Source organism: Delphinapterus leucas, chromosome X (genome assembly GCF_059928025.1).
Source record: "Delphinapterus leucas isolate spDelLeu-1000000601 "Yukka" chromosome X, BTC_Dleu_Yukka2, whole genome shotgun sequence".
Taxonomy (NCBI): Eukaryota; Metazoa; Chordata; class Mammalia; order Artiodactyla; family Monodontidae; genus Delphinapterus; species Delphinapterus leucas.
The window spans coordinates 5,794,999-5,817,799 of NC_143150.1; the positions used below are offsets into that span (position 1 = coordinate 5,794,999).

At 46.9% G+C, this 22,801-nt stretch overlaps 1 protein-coding gene across 1 annotated transcript in view; it reads right to left on the bottom strand.

Annotated features, from left to right (window-relative positions):
• Positions 1-22,801, bottom strand: part of AFF2 (ALF transcription elongation factor 2) — a 340,186-nt gene that overhangs the window by 17,821 nt on the left and 299,564 nt on the right. The window contains exons 11-18 of the mRNA XM_089903923.1: positions 20,132-21,148; positions 18,601-18,722; positions 14,277-14,499; positions 9,460-9,755; positions 8,825-8,888; positions 5,582-5,718; positions 1,399-1,470; positions 505-598 (exon numbers count right to left, since the gene is read on the bottom strand). Coding sequence (XP_089760049.1) covers positions 505-598; positions 1,399-1,470; positions 5,582-5,718; positions 8,825-8,888; positions 9,460-9,755; positions 14,277-14,499; positions 18,601-18,722; positions 20,132-21,148 — 2,025 coding nt within the window. The remainder of the gene's footprint in view (positions 1-504; positions 599-1,398; positions 1,471-5,581; positions 5,719-8,824; positions 8,889-9,459; positions 9,756-14,276; positions 14,500-18,600; positions 18,723-20,131; positions 21,149-22,801) is intronic.

Below are 22,801 nucleotides of genomic sequence, written 5' to 3' on the forward strand. Positions count from 1 at the left end.
CAGCCAAGGCAATCAGCTATCTTCAAGTGCAACCACTGTCCTCCAAGACTCCCCACGGTCAAAGCGGGTGTGGCTGTCCCCGCAGAGCCCAGGGTGGCTGCGGTGACTTCTCTCACTGCCGAGAAATTTCTAGGCTGGCATCTCATGTAACGCGAGACTGGCCAAAGCCATGGCCACAGCTCCAGCCGCGTCCTCTGGCGGGTCCACCGTGCAGGGTGGGCGGAAGGCATCGCCCCCCCACCCCCCGACTGCAGCTGGGAAGCTGCCCGGGGCCATTTGTTCAGTCCAGAGAATCATCAGGGGATTGAACTATTGCACCTTCTCTCTCTGGAATCAAATCAAACCTAAGCTCTCTGCTGAGCCCCAAAGGAGAGGTGGGAGGAGCCAGGAGGAGCAAGGTTAAGCCTTTGGCAGCAGCAACCTTGACATTTAATAACATGCCTGCCATGTCTCATTAGTGATTTAATCACCCGGGGCCTATAAATTATACCAAATAAGGATTACCTTAAAATATTCCATCAGTGATCTGGAGTACTTCATGGCGTGGTCCTTCTTCAGTTTGAACATCCGCAGGTAGAGAAGTGATAAGCATCGGTAGCTGTGGTGTTGAGGAAAGGACCATGTTAATGCCAATGCGTAATCAAACCTATACAACTAAAAACTGATTCCTATTTTGCAGTTACTCTCCTACGGTTATTGAGGAATATAAGTGAAAAGAGAAAAAAAATTTAAAAAGAAGGAGTAAGCACAGCACAGGGACCTATACTCAATATCCTATGATAAAGCATAATGGAGACGAATACGAAAAAGAACGTATAGATGTATAACTGAGTCACTGCGCTGCACAGCGGAAATCAACACAACATCGTAAAGCAACTACACTTCAATAGAAGTTTAAAAAAAGAAAAAAAGAGCTCACAAAAGATGGAAGGAGGAGGCCGAACGTCAAAGTCGGGGAGCTATTTTAAGAAGCTACACTGATGACTTTGAGGATGGACGAAGGGGCCCTGAGCCAGGGAGTGCAGGTGGCCTCTAAAAGCTGGAAAAGGCCAGGAAGTTGATTCTCCCCTAGAGCCTCTGGAAGGAATGCAGCCTCGCTGACGCTCTGATTATAGGCTCGTGAAACACATGTCAGACTTCTGACCTTCAGAACTGTAAGATAATAAATTTGTGTCGTTTTTTAAAAAAAAAGAAGGGGTAAGCATTAAAATCCCATCTTGATAAGGGTATAAATTCAGAGAGTAAATGTTTAGTCAGCGACTGAAAAAATCCACCAGTTAGCCTTCCAGAGTTTAATGGAAAACAAGAATAATGATCTGGGGGTAAGCAGCTTAAGTTGACTTTTCAAATCCTTCTGCAACATTTCAGCTGTTTCCTGGTGGCCTCCAGGAGGCTTACCATAGTACGGCCAGCTTTTTGTCCCCATCCGAAGCCAGGGGGCTTGCAAAGTTCTTCAGCCTCATTGCATACCTTTGAAGAGAAAGGACAAGCTCAAGTGGAATCCATCTGACCCCTCAGAAAGTCCCAAAGTCATTGGCGTTCTCGTCACCTAAATGCGCTAGCCCCACATTTGCTCTGGGTGTTAGGACCGAGAAGGGCACGTGGGCAAAAGTGTGCTTTCCCGAAAACATATACAAAACGACGACCACAGGAGTGTCACAATGGCACTGCTGTGACGGATGGAAGCTAGCTCTGGAGAAGCCAGCTACATCCGGAGCCCACGTTCCAGAACAGTGCTGTGGAACTACTGTGGGTCTGGCGTGTGTATACATGCTGGCAAAATACTGTTTCTAAGAACATTCTAGTTAAACAATATTACTGGCTTTCAATGAGACGTGGACACAAATGTCAGTTTCAGTTGAGTTTTTGACAGATGAGGTAAATAATAACACAGCTATGTCTGACCTGAGTGTAGGGAGGCCTTCATCACACAGTTACAATAGCTGTGTGTTTCTAATGGCTCAGGTGTGGAACATATTCCTCTAGGAAGTGGTTTTTTTGTTTTTTAAGGGAGGTACATTTCACAGCAGGTAAAGGTCTGAGCGCCCCTAATTTATGGTGCTCGTATATTTTGTCTTTCCACTCTCTTTAATCGTTACTGTTCCACACCGGGGAGATCAAAGGTTGAGTAGTTCCCATCTTTTTTTTCTTCGAGCTGAGCAGATTCCATTCTGGGCCTTTAGACTCTTGAAAATCAATTCATTGCATAAAATCATTGTCTGAGCTTTAATGCAATTTCACGGGCACTCGTGGTGGAATAAGTAACAGAGTTCAGTGCTGCAGAGGGAAGTTGAAGATGTGCAGGCAGCCCCGACTAGCTCTCGATTACGAGAAGGCGACGGTGAGCCCGCACTTTCAGCAGCCTCCCCGGAACGCCGGCGCCCCCTATCGCTCTGCTCTCCCCAGTTACTGCCCCAGTTCTGTCCAGTGAACATTTTCCAGCAAAAGGACCCGCGCACTTGATGTGGGTCCCCTCCTGTTGTTGCCATATTAAGCAAGAAGGCTTCTTATGATGTCATAAATCTGTCTTTGACAGCTGGATCACTGAAATGTCAAGTCATTGTGATGCCCCACTTGTCTTCACAAGTATATGTCTATTGCAGATTCCCAAGGCTCGGAGCAACCATAATTACTTGAATGAAAAACATGGGGTGCTCTCTCTGCAGCCAGCATACCGTCAGGGTGGATCACTGAAATGTCAAGTCATTGTGATGCCCCACTTGTCTTCACAAGTATATGTCTATTGCAGATTCCCAAGGCTCGGAGCAACCATAATTACTTGAATGAAAAAAATGGGGTGCTCTCTCTGCAGCCAGCATACCGTCAGGGAGAGAGTAATACAGATCTCTTCAACATAAAATTACGCTACTAAAAACCATGTTCCTATTACAGTTACCCTCTAATTGCAGCCACTGTTGAAGTGCCTTGATAGCGGAGTTCCAATGGCTTACATGGGCCAGAAGACTTAGTTGCTTTAGCCCATTTTACTCCCAATTGAAATTTCTCTCCAAAAAAAAAAAAAAAATTACACACACACATATACTAGAAAATGTAAAGTTCTACATACATAGAGGACATACAAAGTAGTGCAGGTAGAACTGGTAAAATCTGGGAGAAAAAAGACCTGATGACTTCTGAGTAAGGCAGGTGGACTGTAGCAATGTCCCTGTCCTGGCTGTGATCTTGGACTAGAGCTACGCTAGATGGGGGGAAACGGGGGGTGGGGGAGAGGTACACAGGAGCTTTCTGTATCATTTCTTATAACTGCATGTGAATATCCAATTAGCTCAAAATAAAGTTTCAAAATACTGACTTAAAAGTGAATGGCTATAAATTCTCCACTGACTTTCACCAGGTTCCACTGAAACTATACTCCTATGGGGAGTAAACTATCACATCATGTAAAAAAACAACTGTGCTTAGACAAAAAGAAAAAAGAATTGTAAATAATAAAGGAAAAAGGAGTGTTTTCTAATGGAAATAAATATCACTCAGCGATTCACATGGCATTTCTACCAAAAATGAAATTTGATGTTTCGCTTTTCTATTTAGAGAGCATGTGTTTTCCTAAAAGAAAACAAGAAAAAATATATATAGAGGGAGTGAAAACACCCATAATTTCACCCCCAATTACAGATATGACCTTATTTCCCTTCCAGGTTGGTCCACGTGCAGAAACGTGCTTTTCGTGGTTAGAAATGCAATGCGTCTATAATTCTGTGGCTTGCTTTTACTTTAACATCATACTATAAACATTTTCGTGCAGCTACGTAGTCTCCATCATTGTTGCATTTCAATGGCTGCAAATCATTCTGTTGAGAGTACTGCGATGTAATTAATCACCCTTCTCCTGTTGATGATTTGGTCTGCTTCTAACTGGGTGCTATAATACAGGCCAAACCGAACACTGTACAGATAACTCGTTCTCCTCTTACAAGTCTTTTCTTCAGTATAGAAAATTCAAATTTCTGGAAGCTGAATTACTGGCTCATAAGATATGAATGCTCACTTGTATAGGTTTTCCTACACAATACCAAATTGCCCTCAATTTACAACGATCAATTTCCATTCCCATCAACAGCATGGAGGAGGCCCAGTTCACCATTATTTTGCGTATGTGCTAACACTAGGTATTAACATTTTTACATTTTCCTGTCAATTGAAAAAGTGCCTTGTTTTAATTTGCACGTGGGGATGAAGAGAAGGCATGGCTTTTCTGCAGGTCTGTTCATTAAAGTTTCCCCTCCATTTTGAATCCTTATCGTTTCTGCCAGGATTTTCATCTTGTGCATCTTTGAAAACTGCAGGCAGCCTCGTATAGACACTGAGAAATCAATTTCCCCTTGAGAGCTACAAATGGCGGTGGTGGCTTTCACAGGGCATAAAGTAAGTCTGAGAGATACTTTATATACTTCTCAGAGCAGCGAAAAGCCAAAGATGGCTGCCTGGCCTGTCAGGGTAAGGCTGGAACTTTCCTCACAATCTCCCTACTTTGGTGGCTTCAACTAAATCTTCTGATTCTATGTAACCAGAGTTTCTTTCTTCTTCTTCTTCTTTATAATGGCTCCCATTCTTCTGATCTTTTCAAATGCTTTCCTGGGAAAATAGGCATGCTAAATCTGTCCGATGTCTGTCTGAAGGTTTAGGTACAAGGGTTCTCAGGTTTGTAACAGTTTATTGCAGATGCAAGAACAGAATAAAAAGCAGGCCTGGCATTATGGATTAATGAAGCCAGAGGTGGCTGGGATACAAGGACCTATCAGGTGAAGAACTGCTCACTCAATCAAAAGCCATGATGTAGTCCATCCTGCAGACGCGGGTGCTTATCCACTATTCAGAGGTAGAGGAAATTCTTGTACAAATACCTGCAGATTACTGGAAAGCACTAGAATGGATATCATTTCTTCTCTTTCCCCTTCCTACAAGAATTTTTTGATTACCCACAAACTCCACTGCACCAAGAGCAACAGGCCAGAAAATTTCATTCAAAATGCAAATGAAACCAATAATCTGTACCGCTAATACACCCTCCCCTGTTATCAACCTCATCTCTCCCCTCCCCCTGCTACCACCTTGACTGCCCCTCAAATTCCAGATGCACGGAACGTCTACTCCACAGCTGCGGCCTCCAAAGCTGCCTTTGTGTTGGAACAGTGCCCCTCCATTTGTAATAACTGAGGCAGAAATTTTTAGAAAACATGGTTTATAACAGAAATCCCAATAGCACCGCTTTTTGTGAATTATAGAACTGCGCTTTGAAAAGACAAGTGTCCACGCCAAACAGTGAAATGATGATACTTTACTCGCATCCACTACCTTTCCATTTTAATTTTATGAATATTGCAAATTGTAACACTCACGTTATAACCTCCGAAGGGAATAACTGATACAAGCAGTGTCCAGCAGTTATAAATTTCCCATGACATGAATAAAATGGCAAGAACGAATTATGATGACTGCTAAGAAGAAGATGCCTTGGATGAGTCATTATTATGTGGAAGTGATAGTTTTCAAACATAGCAAGCAGCTTCTAATTATGACTGGAAAGAGCTAAGGAAAAAGGCAGCAGAAAGGCACGAACCTGAGAAGCTCCACAGTCTCAGAGTACATGGTGTACGGAGACTTGGCTTCCAGAGGGTCGCGCTCCATCGCATTGCCACATTCGGTGAAGGACAGGGCTGCATCGGCATAATTCACGGCTTTGCCAAATTTCTCAAACTGAAACAGGAAGAAGACTTGTCAACACGACGGTCCCTCTTCTCTCCTTCATCTAAAGCAGTGGTGTTCAACCCGGGGCAACGTTACACCCCTCCCCCAGGGAACATTTGGCAATGTCTGGAGACCTTTTCGGTTGTCACCACTAGGGATGAGGGGTGTCTAGTGGACAGAGGCCGGAGACGCTGCTAAACATCCCTCAATGCACAGGACAGCGCCCACAGTGGAGAACTGCCCAGCCCAACAGTGCCAAGGTTGACCTATGGAGGGGAGCAATTAGGAATTTGTCTAGACAAGGATGTAACTGATCTCAGGTTCTATTGCCATGACATGGAGGCTGGTTGAGAAGAGAAAACTGCAGCCAAGGTACCATGTCTTTGTGGTATTCCTGTTGTTGTTATCTTTTTGGTGGGCCAGGATCCAAATCACTGCCTCGACTAGTTTCTCTTGACTACATTTACTAGACTGGTCATCATAATGTCCTCTAGACAGAGCTTGCAACGAAACCCTGCTTTTTACAAGCCTCCTGGACAGCTAACCCGTTTAGTCTTTGCTTGGAACTCTAGATGAGCGCATCATCCCCACCCCCAGGAGAAGAGTAACAAATGGATGCTATCGCCATGAAAAATGGGAAGTTGCAGTGTGACTGTTGACGATAATCACATCACTTTCACTGTAAATGATGGTCTGACACAGTGTGTCAAAAAGCCCCCAAGGTTTCCCTGGTGGCGCAGTGGTTGGGAGTCCGCCTGCCGATGCGGGGGACGCGGGTTCGTGCCCCGGTCCGGGAGGATCCCACATGCCGCGGAGCGGCTGGGCCCGTGAGCCACGGCCGCTGGGCCTGCGCGTCCGGAGCCTGTGCTCCGCAACGGGAGAGGCCACAGCAGTGAGAGGCCCGCGTACCTCAAAAAAAAAAAAAAAAAAGCCCCCAAATATAGCACTACTAAATATTTTAGTTTAGTAAAATTTCATTGCAAAAGGTTTTAGCCCTGCTAATGGTCACGATTAAATTGACTTAGACATACTGATTTCTTTTTTACGTGTAATGAATATTATATATGACACTTTTACAGTGAGTATTTTCTAACAGTATTTAACATTTTCAATCTTTGATAGCTGGATGGAAGAATTCCACTAATACAGAATTTCATGTGAAAGAACCAACAGAATGCAGATTGAGCTATTCTAATTTTCTTGTATACCTTTTATCAAAATATTTTCTATGCAACTGTGAAGGTTTCAATTCTCAAAACGGAAGAGTAGCTAGCTGTCTCTAGCAAAGGATTAAGTACATCTATAAAATGATGAGTTACAGGTCCTGCAGAATCGCTTGCTGTAAATGACTCTCTTTGCAATAAAGGTTCTCCAGCTTTTATGTACTGCAGGAATTCTGTGGTTTCCTTTCTGAAAGCTGTTGTGGAAAAATATCGGTTTCAGCCCAATGCAAAGCGATTTTATGAAAACCTCCTTCTTCTCTTGCCTTACAAGATAATTTCTTTAGGTCATCTGACTCTGATTGGTTCTCCCCTGTGGAAATTAAGCTTTGCATCCTGATTTTTGAAACTGACTTTTCATTTGCAAGCCCATAGCTGGAAGGCTCCTTAAAGATCACCTGGCCCAAATCTCTCTTTTTCCAAAAGGAATAACTGAAGTCCAGAGAGAAGACTACATGGGCCACAGGGCCAATTAGGGGCTTGAACTCCAAAGGAGTGTCTAGCTCTGGTGTAGACGTAAGCCAAGCAAAGACATCTTCCTCTAACTGAGTATTTCTCAACCTTTTCTTTTTTTCTTATCATTCCTCCCCACCCCCACCCCCCACCGAGGGAGATTTTTTAGATTTTTTTTTCACACACCCCATGGAAATTTTAATACTAAAGACATACCGATTATCTCCTTATGTACCGTGGCCCTTTGGAGGGCAGTGGATGGTGGCCACGCGCAAGTCACGGCGCAGAGACCGTCGTGGTCCTCCATTACAGCCCTCCCAGTGGCAAACAGCACAGGGCAGCTAAGTCCTGGCTGGACACAATGTGATGATGGAGGGTGTGATTTTTTTTTTTAACCCAACGGAGTTGAACTGACACCTCTAATTATGCTGGGCTTTAGTCAAAGTTGAGGACCCTGAATTGAGGGCAGTGGTTCTCAACCTTGGCTGCACTTGGGAATCACCCGGGGGAAGCTTAAACAACCCATGCCTGGGTCCCAGTGTCAGAAATTCTGATTCCATTTCTCTGGGGTGCGGCTTGGGCATCAGGGCTAGTTTAAAGCTCCCCAAGTGATTGTACCACACGATTGAGACCCCCTGTTAGGTGGCTCAGTCAATCAGACGACTCCCCATGCTCTCACAGCCCTCGGAGGCAGCGAGGCCAAGTGTTGGGGGAAATCTAGAGAACAGAACCTCCTTCTGTGTGCGGGGACCTAGGCTGGCTGTGGGCCTCACTCTGGAAACATGTCATCAAATGCAGCAAGGAGCTGAGATTTTTCTACAGACCTGAGTTTCCCAGAGCCAATGACTGAGGCCACTTAACTGGCTCTCAGCAGCCCTCTCCCTGCCCACACCCAGTTCGGGCTTACTGGAACCCATGGGAGCACCCGCCTTCCCCAGCACAGTTTCAAAGGTCATTTCAAAATCACTTGAAAGACAGTACAAGTGGGGCTTCCCTGGTGGCGCAGTGGTTGAGAGTCCGCCTGCCGATGCGGGGGACGCGGGTTCGTGCCCCGGTCCGGGAAGGTCCCACATGCCGCGGAGCGGCTGGGCCCGTGAGCCATGGCCGCTGAGCCTGCGCGTCCGGAGCCTGTGCTCCGCAACGGGAGAGGCCACAGCAGCGAGAGGCCCGCGTACCGCAAAAAAAAAAAAAAAAAAAAAAAGACAGTACAAGCCATTAAGCTTCTGAAGTTGGAGCGAGGGGAAGAAGAGTGGGAAAACCAAGAACGGCAACATGGCACCAAGACCTTGGGGAATCCCAGTGCTAAGGAATTAACCAGCTCCAATCGCTCTATGTCACAGCAGCAATGAAAAGGTTTGACTCGTTTGTAAAGTGCCTTCTTTGTTTTCCTTCAAAGCCTAATACCTGGATGGGAGGACAGCAACGGGAGAAAGGAAACCTACCAGGGCATCGGCTTTGTGCTTCAGCTTCTTCGCCTCTTGCATGTAATAATCAGCGTTGTGAACCCTAAACAAACAAAACGAGCACGTTCAGAAAGCAATGTTTCATCTTTTCATTAAAAGACCGAATAGTCACAATTTGGGGGGGCTATAAATCCATTCCTATACAATGCCTTGAACAGGGCCGATGAATGCTTGTCCTGCATATAATAACCGAGCTTGAAATAGTCCAGTGAATGAAATCGGAAGTGCATAATGGCCCATTAGGATAAATACCCACATCCTCCAACCCCAACCATTCCAGCTGCCCAAACAGATCCAAGAGAACCTAGCTATAATTCTCTTTGCTGGCACACAGTTCTATCTGAGGACACGGGTAAGCAAGGAGGACCAAGCAGGCTGGGATTCAGCACCTGCCTTTGGAAACAGTAACAGAGCTCCACAATTAAAATGGGCCAGCGACGTTTCTCGATGGGGATAGAGGTGTGTGTGAGGAGGGGAGAAATCTACTTTCAAGGCTATAGGAGCTGCACTGCTGCCTCTGAGGCCTTATTTTCGGGTGACACATGCACGGTGCTCGAAAAGCCACACTTCCGCCACCCCCGTTCACCACTCCAGAGAACCTGGGGACAACATACGAGTCATCAAAAGTGAGCTTGGGTCTCCGGACATTGGTAGTGCTGCTGGAAAGAACGGGCAGGGCCGCCCAGGATGTCATCTCCAGGTGACTGCTGTCCATGAGGCCAGTAGTGATGGTGGAGGTGATGGTGGAAATGGTAGTGGTAGTGGTGGTGGTAGTGGCGGTGGCCGTGGCAGTGGCCGTGGCAGTGGCCGTGGCAGTGGCCGTGACAATGGCAGTAGCAGTGGCAGTGGCAATAGCAGTGTTGGTGACAGTGACGGTGGCAGAGGCTGCCTTCTTTGGAGTGTCTCCCTCCTGGGAAAAAGGAGGACAAAGAATTTCCATTAGGTCCAGATTTTTAGAGCATCTTTTCATAAATGCTTTGCATGTCAAGCACACTAGGAAACAAGACGAGAGAGAAGAAAACAATGCGCACAGCTGGAGGATACACAGGTGACCCCGCTACATGTCATGAACTCCGGGAATCACCAGCTTTTGTTCTATGATGACACCAAACACCAAGCTAGTCACGTGCTGTGACTACATAGCTCCATCATCCCAGTGACACAGTCATTGGCGAAGGTCTAAATCCAGTTGGGGATGTGGAGGGGGGGAGGGGACGAATGGGAAGGGGAGGGAAGGATAGAGAGAGGGAGAGAGAGAAGAGAGAGAGAGAGAGAGATTATCACCCTGACGTGTATATTTTTGATAAGGAAACCGGCCGCGGCTGGGGCTGCCTTTCCGTTCACGTGAGGCCTTGAGTGCTTTCCTGCTAGCGATGCCACAGGAGCGCCTCTTCATTTCCAGGCCTTGGGGGGGGGGGGTGAAAACTCATCTGTACCAGGTCAAAAATCAAAGGAGTCAGAGACTTCTGAGTTCCACCCTGAACTGTCCTTGCCATAGAAAGAATGGGATCCAGATGAATGAAGTAGGTGGGAAGATCTGTAACGATGTGACGCTCCGTGTCACGAGGCCACCTGCCGTGTTCACACCGCTGACTCTGCCCCCATGCCCCCCTCCGGCAACTGCGGGACGATCCTGACTGTTCTACCTCTGACCGTACTTGCCGTGGTGCCACTTGCTCCTTCTCCTCGTCTGAGCTGGGATCCCTCCAAGGCTGGCATCCCCCAACGTTCATTCCTCAGCTCTTCTCTCTTGACCTCGACAGGATTTGCCAGTCTTGTGTGCACTGGCACAGATCTGACAATAAGCAGGTATAACTCCCCGAGGGAAACCTCCACCTGTAACCCTCTCTCTGATGCTACTGCAGTGATCGCTTCTGGAGAGTTCCACCAAGATGGCCCATCAGCACCTCAACTTGCTCTGAAACCAAACTGACATCCAAACCAGTCCCCTTGCTCTGTGAATGGCAGGACGGGCTCCCCAGTCACCAAGGCCGGTAAGGGCATGGCGGTCATCCCGGGGCCAGGGGCATCAGAAGCCGTGTCCTCCCCACCTTGCCTTCCATCTGAGCTTCTCTGCTTGAACCAGTTGTAGATATTGAAGTTCTGGAAATGATTTCATTTCAAAACGGGATCATGCTCCTGAAACTCTTTTTGAAAACCATTGCTCTACTCCATCCCTTATTTCTCCTTCTCCATCACCCCCGTCCAATCCATTACAAAGTCCCGTTCACTCCCTCCCCGCAGTGTCTCACAACCTGTCCCTTCCTCCTCTGAAGCCTCAAAGTGCAGGCTCTCGTGGCTTCAGCCAGAGTCGATCACACAGCCTCCTGGCCGAACGCCCGACCTCTGAGCTAGCTTTTCCAATCACCCTCCACCTGCTGTCTGCCAGCCGGAGCTCCCTGCATTTCACTGCCTTGCGGCTGAGTGCAAACCCCAGGCTGAGCTCCTCTGCTGGTGTGTAAGGCCCTTCCTGACCTGGCTTCACCCTTCCCGACTCCCTCCGATGAACCTGCCACCAAACTGAACTCATCAGGCTTTCTCCACTTTCCTGCTTTGGGTCCTTCGCAGTCTTAGGGTTGAAAAAGCCTCCTCTTCATTACTTTTTTCGCCTTGCGATAATGTACTGTATTTTTTCAGCGTTTAAACTGAGGGAAAATACACAAGACACCCAAATTTACCACCTCAACCATTTTTAAATGCCCAGTGCGCTAGTGTAAAGCACATTTACATCATCGTGCAACCGATCTCCAGGGCTCTTCGATCTTGCAAAGCTGAAACTCTGTGCCCATTAGACCATAACTCTCCATGCCCTTACTACCCCCAGCCCCTGGCAATCACCCTTCTAGTTTCTGTCTTCGCAAATCTGGCTCCTCGAGGTCCCACGTGTAAGTGGAATCATACACTCTTTGTCTGTTTGGGCCTGGCTGATCTCATTTAGCACAGTGTCCTTAAGGTTCACCCAAGTTGTAGCACATGGCAGAATTTCCTTCCTTTTGAAGACTGGATAATATTCCACTGTGTGTAGAGACCACACTCCTGTTTAATCATTTCCCCTCATTACTAAACCCTACTTAACACTCTCAGCTCAACCCAGCTCAACAAATGCCTTCCCAGGAAAACTGCCTCATGTATATGGCCAGAAGTGCTTTAAACCTTTTTGGTCTCTTTAGAGGTGGGAAGGGTGTGTCTCTAGCCCTCCCCTAAGACACCAATCGGCAGCTATTTCGTATCCGAGTTTATCGAGCACATGTCTCATTGCTCACCTTAGACTGGGAGCCCTTTAGGTGCTGAGGCCGTCTCTGATTTATTACACTCCCACCCCAGCCCCGTCCCGCTACCCCACCGCCCAGTGCACTCAGTGATTTGCTGAACACAGGCCTGCCTGCCTTAATCAAAAGGGTCACTTTAGAGCGAAAAGTCAAATGTGAACATTTCTTATATCCATGAAAGTCTTATTTTTTCCACTTCATCCTGGACCTTCCGATTATCAAAAATTCTTACCATCAAGAGCTCATTGCGATAACTGTGCTGAGAGACTGCACATCTAAAAAATGGTTATGGTGGATACGTAGGAAAGCATTTAAAGTTCATCACGGATTTATTCAACCCAAACACATAAAAAACTCAGAGGCTTCTGAACTCGAACTCCTAAGCCAGCTCCACGCTTCTACCACCAAAGCCAGATGACCCAGACCAAACAGCTGAGTCAGCCCCAGAGAGAGCCACGTGTCTCTACGGCCAAGAGAGGTGACAAGAACCCTGAAACACCATGTCCACCACGCACATGGAGGTGATGTCGGTCATGGCACATCTGACTGGAAACGGCTGCGTTCAGCCATGATCATGTGAGTCATATAAACACGTCCTCTGTTGACCCTCACTCATCCATTGAGTCAATAAACAGGACTTCGTGCATACGTGGGACAGAGAAGACTCTGAGAGCAGAAAATGGAAAATGTTTTCGGAGCTGGAAGAACCTGTATAGATCATCTAGTCAAATTTACTCATTCCATGGACTCAAAGGGGTTTCATAATTTGCCCAAGGTCACAGAACAGATTTGTTGGGGTGTTAGCACTATGTATCAAGCAAGTCTCTTAACTTCCACAAAGTCTCTCAGATTTCAAGCCATTAATAGAAAAAACTAATGGCCAGAGAAGACGCAACAGGTACTCAATCCATCATGGGGACCCTGTGATTTCCTTCAGAAAAAAATGCCCTTGCAGGATCCTCTTATTATCACTGTCATAATAACATCTCTATTAAGCATCTAATTACTTGTGACCATGTACTAGGCACTATATGAAGAGAGCTGCCTAGATATGGCTCATGCCCTCCAAAAGCTTGCGGTAGGAGAAAGCCTCCGTTGGAGTTTATAACATTAATTACATTCAGTATGAAAAATAGGATTGATAGTGTAATTACTGTTTAGAATAGACAGTTTCATTCCTAACATTATAAGTCAGCATCTTTAAACGTGAATGCAAATATAATGTGGGCACACACACATACAAATTTCATTTGGAAAATGACAACTTTGTAATAGAGCAATTTCTTTATGTCACCAATAAGATTTACCTAGATATGTATGTCATCTAGTCATCTCAGATGATGGAGGGCTTTAAATTGTGGTCCTTAAAGCTCAGAGGCCTCGTGGCTTTTCATGAAGTGTTAAATGGGCGCTTTTGGTTCAGGGGCCACCAGGTTGGTGCTAGACATTTGAAAACTCATTGATTTTCATGCATTTGCTTTTCATGCTACACTTAAAGGCGATCAGATGCATGTGGATGCTGCATCTCCACATACGTGCATTTACCCAAAAAGGCAGGTACATTTGCCATTAACATTCACTAGCGACACTGTCGCTCATGGTTTTCACGGTTCAGGTACCTATACCTGGGGCAGATAAAAAGACATTGTGTATAGATGAGAAAAGTGAAACAACTTCGCAATTATTTATGCTAATCGAGCAGCAGTGCAGAAAATCGAAAGGATGGGATAATCCTTGAGTTTGGCTTAGAGAACCACAATTGTGTGATTTTAGCAACAGATTCACCTTTTAAACTCCATCCTTTTGAGTCACTATTTTAAAACACAATTCACACCTGCTAAGCTGGGTGGTGGAAAGATGTAACTTGGACTCCCGGCCCCAGTTCCATGACCTTGGGCAATTCCGTCCATTTGTTCTCTCCCTTTCGGTAAATGATCAGTGCCTCCCATGTGCCAGATGCTGTGGACAGTATTGTGGAAGTGTCCCCCACCCCCAAGATCTGAAGGGATTGGACCAAAGGACGTCCAAGGCCCTGAATGCCTGCATAATAATCTGTTTGGAGAAGTAAGACTGGAATGAAAAATTCATCTTGAGTTCAGTTAGATAAGCTGGGTCAACTTGTTTCCACCTGACAATGATAAGATTTCTTCTAAGATGCTTACATTTACAGATATCCCTTTGAAAGTAGCACAGAATTTGCCTTCACTCCTCTTAGGTTTGGTCGAGGTGATCTGTCCAATCATAGGGATGGTCTTGTCTTGACTGAAGGGACCATTATTGCCACTGATATTCCTGCGGCGCGGAGGGTCCTCTGGCAGTGGGGAAAGTGGAGGGGGAAACAGCTTTTCTTCTTTTCTTCTGTTTGCTCTCCTGGATGAATTATTTCTGTGTAAACAAAAAGTATGGGGTGTCAGAAAATTTTGTCTCTCTTTATTCTGAGCTGTCCCATGATGCTGATACTTTCAGCTAAAGTAATATGTCGGCTGATGGTCCTTTACTTGTGGTGAAGAGTATACATAAAAACGCATAGAGACATAGATATGTACAGAGAGGGAGCCCTCCCTATAGACTGAGTTATAGATAAATGCAACCATATGTATCTAAGAATAAACACGGGTCTTTGAAACAGAACTCCACGATAAATGGAAATGTCTAATGGAATGTTGCCCCAGTGTGATATTTGTAACCTTTTAAGATTACTGTTAAGTAGGCTTTTATGGAAAATCCAATGCAGACTTTAATCCCATCATTTTTTAGGCTGGTTCCTACTTATTCTGCCCTACGACTTAACTGCATGGTCACACAACAAACAGTACAATAAACAATTAGTGGAAGGATAGTTTCCTAAGGAATACTATGCTTATACATTACACAGAAATAAATAATGCACTAAATACTCTTGGGTTACATTGCAAATTGTATGTTCCAACTGTTCTACCCAAGGCATAATGAGCCCCTGACCTTAAGTTGTTATACTGAAGTACTGATGTACTCCGGTTTACAGAAGTCCATTTGACAAATATTTTGTCGTCTTTCCATAAGACATCTGCAGTCCTAGAAGCGCTCCTGTGCTTTCAAACTGATTTATCTGCCCGTTAAGTGGGCATCATCAAATAGACTGAGACTTCAAATAAAACAGAACAACTAAAACCTTATCCAGCTTCTTAACATGGTAACTGGGCCATGGATTTGTATTTTAGTTACTGTCTTAGACTAATCATCGATGAAGATTACTTGAATTTTAATCTTTTCTTAGACAACTAATATTGTACTGTGCAGCCGTTCACTTTTCATGATCATTGACCACAATTTTCAACAGCAAATTAAGTCAACAAGAATTTATGTTTTCCTCTTGGTCAATTTCAGTCAGTGTCTAGAAATATAGATTTACAATATCTCAAAGCAACAAATCAAAGATGAACAAGCACTCAAGTGGTTCGATTTCCTGAAACGGTAGCAGCCAACGCAGTCCCCTCGTTCCACTTCCGCCGCCCAAATTTGCCATTTGTAACAATATTTGTCATCTTCTGTTTCATAAATGCGGCCCTATGTCAATTTTTGTCAGGCAGCCGGATTTTCAGAAAATTCACTGTTTCTGCCATTACCTTAATGGAGTTAAATTAATTACAGGGGCTTCCCTGGTGGTGCAGTGGTTGAGAATCTGCCTGCTAATGCAGGGGACACGGGTTCGAGCCCTGATCTGGGAGGATCCCGCATGCCGCGGAGCAACTGGGCCCGTGAGCCACAACTACTGAGCCTGCGCGTCTGGAGCCTGTGCGCCGCAACAAGAGAGGCCGCGATAGTGAGAGGCGCGCGCAGCGCGACGAAGAGTGGCCCCCGCTCGCCACAACTAGAGAAAGCCCTCGCACAGAAACGAAGACCCAACACAGCAAAGATAAAATTAATTAATTAATTAAAAAAAGACAAAAGAAAAAAATTAATTACAAAACATTTGCCAATGGATTTTTCAAATCGCTTGGGCATGAAGAATCATTTTAAGATAGTGGTGATGCCCGATGAAAATAATGGTGAAAACATGGATTAGGGTGCACGTCCACGAGGAGGCTCCACCAACATCAGCCCACGCTGAGTATAATCATTACGGAGGAATCGGCCTTTGGGGAATTTACACAGAAAGGAGTCGAGCATTGCTGTGGCATCTACGGGAGTGACTGGGTTCCTTACCTATGACCACTCCTGCACTACCTGAGCTGCCGGAGAAGAGGGGGGGCTGCAAGGGGAAGAGCTGTTCCCTAGAGGCAGTCCATTTGCCATTGGCAACTATCGTTGTGCTAGGCCTCCCCATCTGCCATTGTACACGGTACATCGTTCCCAGTACAGTACATTCAGTGCAATGGGCACAGTCATCTGGCCCCCTTTCCGTCTGTATGAGAGCGACCTGGAACCATGTGGCCTTTAACGACTTCCTGGGTGAAGACACCCAGGGAGCATTTTCTAGAGACCACTCTGTCATCATTTTGGCTTCTTACTATAAGGGCACCGCTTGTATAGGCTCTGGCTCTTGTATAGGAGGACAGCAAGCAAGAGAGTCCCCCATTTAATGCCTCAGAGGCCCTTCTGATGGTTCAAGCCCCAAAGAAGGGGCAGGGAACTCATCAGGGCCCTTCTGGTGGACGATGGGAAACTCCAGCTGTCATAGGCTGGTGTGGCATCCTTTGCTAGGTTTAGAATATTCATTGAGAAAAGTGAATGTTGTCTTATAGAAATTTCCAAGGATTTAGTCTGAAGGGTCAAACAAAGCACAAAGGAGCAGACAAAGCTTGAGGAGAGGGCTTCCAGGAGAAGACCTCCGAGAGGTCTGTCCTGCTCCTTCTCCCTCAACTCCCGATTTTTTCCCGCAGCCATGGATTTGCTGGACAAGTGTTAAGAACCCGATCCAGGCCCTTCCTGAATGATAAATGCTACTAGGTAAACACTGCTCTCCGAACTACTACGAAAGCAGAAAGATGGTAAGGACCGTGAGGTAAAACACCATTTTATGAGAACGAATTCGAATTATTAGACATCGATTTAATATTTGATCATCTCTCTTCCATGAAATGGGGACCAGTGACAGATCACTGGGTCGCTGAAGGAGGCTCGCAATGGGGACTGATGGTGTGGCAATGCCCCACAGTTCCCTGGCTCTTCCTTGTGCCCTCAGGTGGCCCGGCCCGAATAGATTGAATCTGGGAACTGGGGCAGTACCGCCACTACAGGGACACCACTTTAGCCCTTCCTCCTTGGAAAGGAGGAGGGCCCTGGAATGACAGTGTTTGACCACTGGGAAAGAAGTCTGTTTCCCCACATTCCTGGCCCACCCTGGGGTAAAAAGAGCTTCGGGTCCACAGGGAGACGGGCAGCCTAGGGCCAAATCTCCTTATTATACTGAGCGGATCTAGCGGTCATTGGTCTTTTCCTACCTTTCATCTCTAAACGACAAGGATCCAAACAAGTGTTAGCTGATAACTTATTTCCGACATCTTATCTGTGGCAGATTGATGCCCCATCACTGATGTTAAACAGTAATCTGTGAAATCAATTGTGAGCAGCAGTTATGGCCATATTGCCTCTCTGCTCTGGGCTGCTAATAGGCTCCCAAACTGGTCTTTGGTGGAAGTAATCTCTTAATTTTGAATGAATTTATGGCAATAATTATCCAGACGGAATGGTTCCCGTAGCTGACACGACTGTTGGGGAAATGATATGTGTAAGACAGGAGGGCTCCATCACAGTGTTTGGTAGGGAAGGCTGGGGTCGTGTGAGTGAGGACGGTACAAGGAGGCCTCCTGCCTGACTCTGGTACCTTCTGCAAAGAGGCAGATGGGAGAAAAGGTGCCAGCAGATCGGCATGAACGCGTCCATCCCTAGCCGGCTTTTCCCAGCACAGAACTGCCTGGGGCTGGGGGGCACTCCCAGACAGCTCATCTCTCTGGCCTCCCCTTGGCCTCGGAGGAGTTCAGCATGGAGCTGCTAGCCCTCAAGCTTCATATTCGCGTTGAGAAATGACACCAAAGAGGAAGCGGATACCGAGTCATCCTGTTGAGGCCAAGGGGTTGCTTTCCAGGGAAATCTTTTTATTTATCACCATCAGAACTGGAAGTTGCCCAGAAGGAGGTGAGTTGGCTCAAGGGATAGGTGTCTCTTGATGCTGCCCCTTTTAAATTCATTTACTTCCTCTTACCCTTCACTCAGTGCTAAAAGTTCACTTTCGCCGATTTTTGGTCATCAATCCGAGTTGGAATAAAGAAATGTTGCTAAAAAGCTCAAGGAGTCACCCCAAATCTGGCGGCCTGAGCGCCACCCTTTATCCCACCCTTGTTAGACTGGTGGTCAGAGACTGCTGTCAGGACAGGACTGAGAGACTCCTGTTTCTTACCTAACATTCCTCTGGGACAGGACCCCCTGCCCCCGGGCCAAGGGTTCATTTGGGATTTCTTAAGAGTCTGAACCAGCAAAGTATCATACAGCCCAGGGCAAACTCACTCTTTAGTGCTGGGAGGTTTCTGGGGGGGAGCTGGTGAGATGCAAGGTGGTAGCAGGCAGATGGTGGCCGCCTCCTCCAGGCGTTGCTTCTTCTCAGGGATTTTCTCCGCAACTTCTGTTGGCTTTAACAGGAAGAAAAAATACACACGGTTTGAAATCCATGGCACATGCAGACATTTAAAAACAACGAGCAAGGGAGACAGCTGGCTTCTATTTTAAGTCCTAGATTAGGTAGGGGAGTTAAAAGTGCACCTTTGATCAGACAGAAAAGCGATCAGTCTTGCCTCGCCTACTCCAACCAAGAAGCTGGCATCTGAGAGGGTGAAGCTGTGATGTGAGCCTCTGATCGGGTGGCACAGGGATATCATACCAAAAGCGAAGAGAATCTATGGTTTTCAGACACTTCTTCCAGCAACAACGCCTCCACAAATGAGTAGTTTAGAAACTAACACTGCAATTCTAACACGGCATAAATCCTGTCCAAGCACCCTGGGGGTTTAGGGTAACATATAAAGGTCACTTCTACAACCAAAAATACGCAAGGAAGTTAACCATATGCAAGGCACACCTTTGGACCTTCAGGTACTGGTTCTGAAGGTCCACTTTTACTGCTGGTTGTGCTGCTGTCATCACTAAGAGCAGGGAAACAGTCCTTTGTCCTATCAGACTCTTTGGTCCTCCTATTTGGACCAGACTTTGGTCCCTAGTTTGGAATACTCTCATTGAATAAGTTGGTGCACAGCTCAGAGATAACACCGTCTGTGAATCTCTAAAGCTGAATGATGGCTTAAACCACCCTTGCAGGATTCCCCATGGCAGCCATTCAAAATAATATTACTCAAATATCACCATGAGATGATGTTACACTAAAAGACTACTGTGAGATCCAGAGATGCAACACAACGAACTTACTGGACACAAACTCACTTCCCCAGATGTACGTGAAATGGAAGAGGCCATGCTGGGTTTCACCTTATGATTCTATCTATCTGTAGCCCTGGAATCCAACCCTAATGTCTTGCGGGTGAGGTTTTTACAAGTCAAGCCGACCACACAGGTCAGGGGGCCAAGCAGGCTGGACGGAACGTGTGTCTAGTAGGAGCCAGGATAATCAACATATTAACTGGGTTGCAGGGATCCTGATGTCTGGATGGAGAAATTAACAAGGCCTAGAGGATGCATGTTGACCTTAGGAATCCTTGGTGCCCCGCTGCTGCTGGTGCGGTGGGGGACTACGGAATAATGACTCATGAATCTGGCTGCCTGGGGAAGGAGCCTCTTCATATTCTCCATTGCTACACATCACGTGCCATATTGGATGCTCTTGACATTGGTTGGCAAACCTTGATTATCCCTAACACTTCCTCCCTGGTCATGTCAAATACTGCATTCCCCACGGAAAGCATCATTGCCTTCCCCGAAGACTGCAATCCACTGTCACCAGCCTGCTGGAAAAGGAGACTCAAGACCCAAGTAGCTCCCAGACAGCCGCGGCTCCCGATCACGTGGCGGGCCACGCCTGACGGCTTACCTTGTGCTTGCGCTTGCCCTTGGGGGCGGCTTTATCCGCAGCAGCCGGGGCAGCTGCCTGCCGCCTGGGCTTTGAGGCTGTCTCCTTGTGGTCCGGCTTGGCCGGCGCCGCCTGCAGTGAGTTGTGGCCAGGCACTCGAGACAGTAGGTCGAGGTCAATCTTCACCCAGAGATTTTTCAGATTCTCGGATCTCGGAGAGGAGAGGTGATCTCGGAGAGGAGACAGAAGCTCGGTTTGCACGACAGGGATGGGTGGAAAAGCAGGCTCCTCACTGGGGACGGGCGGGTTGATGCCGCTGAAGGTGCTGAGGGTCAGGCTGGCCCCGCAGGTGTCCTTGGACTTGGCAGTGTTGCCCCCAGGAGCCATGCAAGGAGGCAGGACTTTGATCTGCAGGGTCTCCTCCTGATCTGTGTTGGAATCAGACGTAGACGAGTCGGTTTCAATGAATTCCCGGGACTTCGGCACGATCTTGCCAGGCCCTCGGTACTTCTTCTTCTCGGCAGCCAAGGGCATGCTGGGCCTCGGTTCTTTCCTAGGGACCGGCTTGTGGGCGGTGGCTTTGTTGCGGCCTCTCGGGGGCTCAGGAAGCTCCATGCTTTCCTTTTCTTTGGGGGTGCTGCTGGAGATATTTGGTTTGGGCCAGGTAAATTCCTCAATGCTGGGGTTCTTCTCGACCCTCTTGGGCTGTTTTTTCCCAATTGTCCTTTGAGATGCTGTCTCGAGAGTTGTCGACAATTTATGCTTCAGAGCCTTTGTTTCTGGAATTTTGGGGGTGGGCCGTGGACGGGCTTTCTCCCTGATGAGACTGAGGAGAGGCCTCTCTTTGGGTTCAGCCAGGACCTGGCTGGGGTTTGCCTTCACCTTGACCTGGACTTCCATTGGCTGTATGATTGGAGGAGGTACAGAGATCGTCTCCATGGGTGTTTCATTTTGGCCGCAAATAAACGACTTGTTCTGAGATGTCACTTTGTTAAGCCATTTGTCCAGCTGCCACTTGTTGGTGGAGGGCGGCTCAGGCTGCAGATTGAGAAACAGTGGCAAGAATGAATTTCACCTTTGGAAAGAAGTCAGGAGGACCCTCAGTGCACCGACTGTTGGGCGATAAAAGCTTGGGCTGTTAGGTGACCACTCACACATTTAGAAACATACACGGACTTCACATTCATCACGTTCCCTAGATGGCCAAATACTCCACACACCGGCTCCAATCTACTTATTTAAACTAAGTTCCACTGCTCTTCTGAAACTATCCCCTACTTTGGCCAGCAAGGAAGGAATTATTCACAGAGAGTTTTTCCAGAGAGTGGGCAGGGAGGCCTGGGAGGGAATCTGGTTCCCGAAGTCCTTTGGTGGGACTCATTACTCAACCTCTTACCAGGAGGCCGAGGTAGTGATCTCTGGTCCTGAAAAGAAATGTAAGCGTGCCTCAAGTGTAATTCTAAAGGAAAGGCTTTCTCTCTGCCAGACTGCCAGGGCCTCCTATACGATGCTGTAATTCACTGCAAAAAGAAGAGGCCTTCCGTATTTTCACTGAAGGATGAAAAGATTTGACTTCCAAAAAAACACTGCACTTTCCTCGGTGTATGGGCAATAACCAATTTACGGGGACACGCATGCAGACGTTAGCGTCCGCCGTTAAGCCATGGAAATGATGCGTACAATTCGGGTGCTTGATTCCCAAGTCTGAATTCTGCCTGTTGAACTAAAAGAGCCATCATTTCTATTAGAACTCCTCTTTTTTGAAAGGCATCAGCTGAGGCTTATGGCGCCAGCCAATAGAGGGTGACAGAATTCAAAAGACTCTGAGTAGCCGTGATTCCAACCCGCACAGAGCAACGGCAGGTAAGCGTCAAGGCAATCGGTGCGGCTGCTACTGTCGGCAGCAGAGCGCGAGGTTAAGGGCCCCAGCTCTGGTAGCACACAGACCCTGGTTTCAGTCCTGCCCGTGCGATCTTGGGAAAGTCCTTTCTTACCCTCTCAGAACCTTATTCTCTCATCTGTAAAATGGGATAATAATAGCAAGGACCCCATAGAGCTGTTATGAGGATGAAAGGAGAGAATCCGAGTCACGAGCTTCTCACGGTGCCCGGCGTGTGATCTACATTCAAGAAGTGTGAGCTATTGTATTAGCGGTAATGTTACTATGGCATCTTCTTCTGTTATTCTTTTCTGATTATTGACAAACAAGCGTGCCCAGAGCCATGGAGGGATCAGTTTGCTGTACGAGGTGCAGGCTCAGGGGGACTGAGAGGCTGGTACTCAGAGAGGATGAGAGGGGAAGGACAGGGTTTTTAACTCCAAATTGTAATTCTGGTATTTTGTGGGGCTGTGTGAAATGTTTTCATGAATTACCATCGAGTACACTTGAAGAATATTAATTGAAATTAAAAAAGAAATACCTGTGACCTTTCAACCATCACGCTTCTTGGGTCTTACTTGCCGAGGGACTTTCATCACTTCAACCTAGAGGAAGGGGTGGCGTCCCCAGAGCTAGAAGTGGGTCTGGACTGGCTTTGCTGATTCTCTGGAAGGTGAAGTTGCGAGCCCAGTGATTACTAGTCCAGTGTAATAGTAACGGGGAGGCTCAAGGCTCAGAGTAGCTGAGTGAGTCACACAGCGAATCAGTCACACGGCAAAGAAATGTCTGTTAGAGACCACGCGAGTACGTGT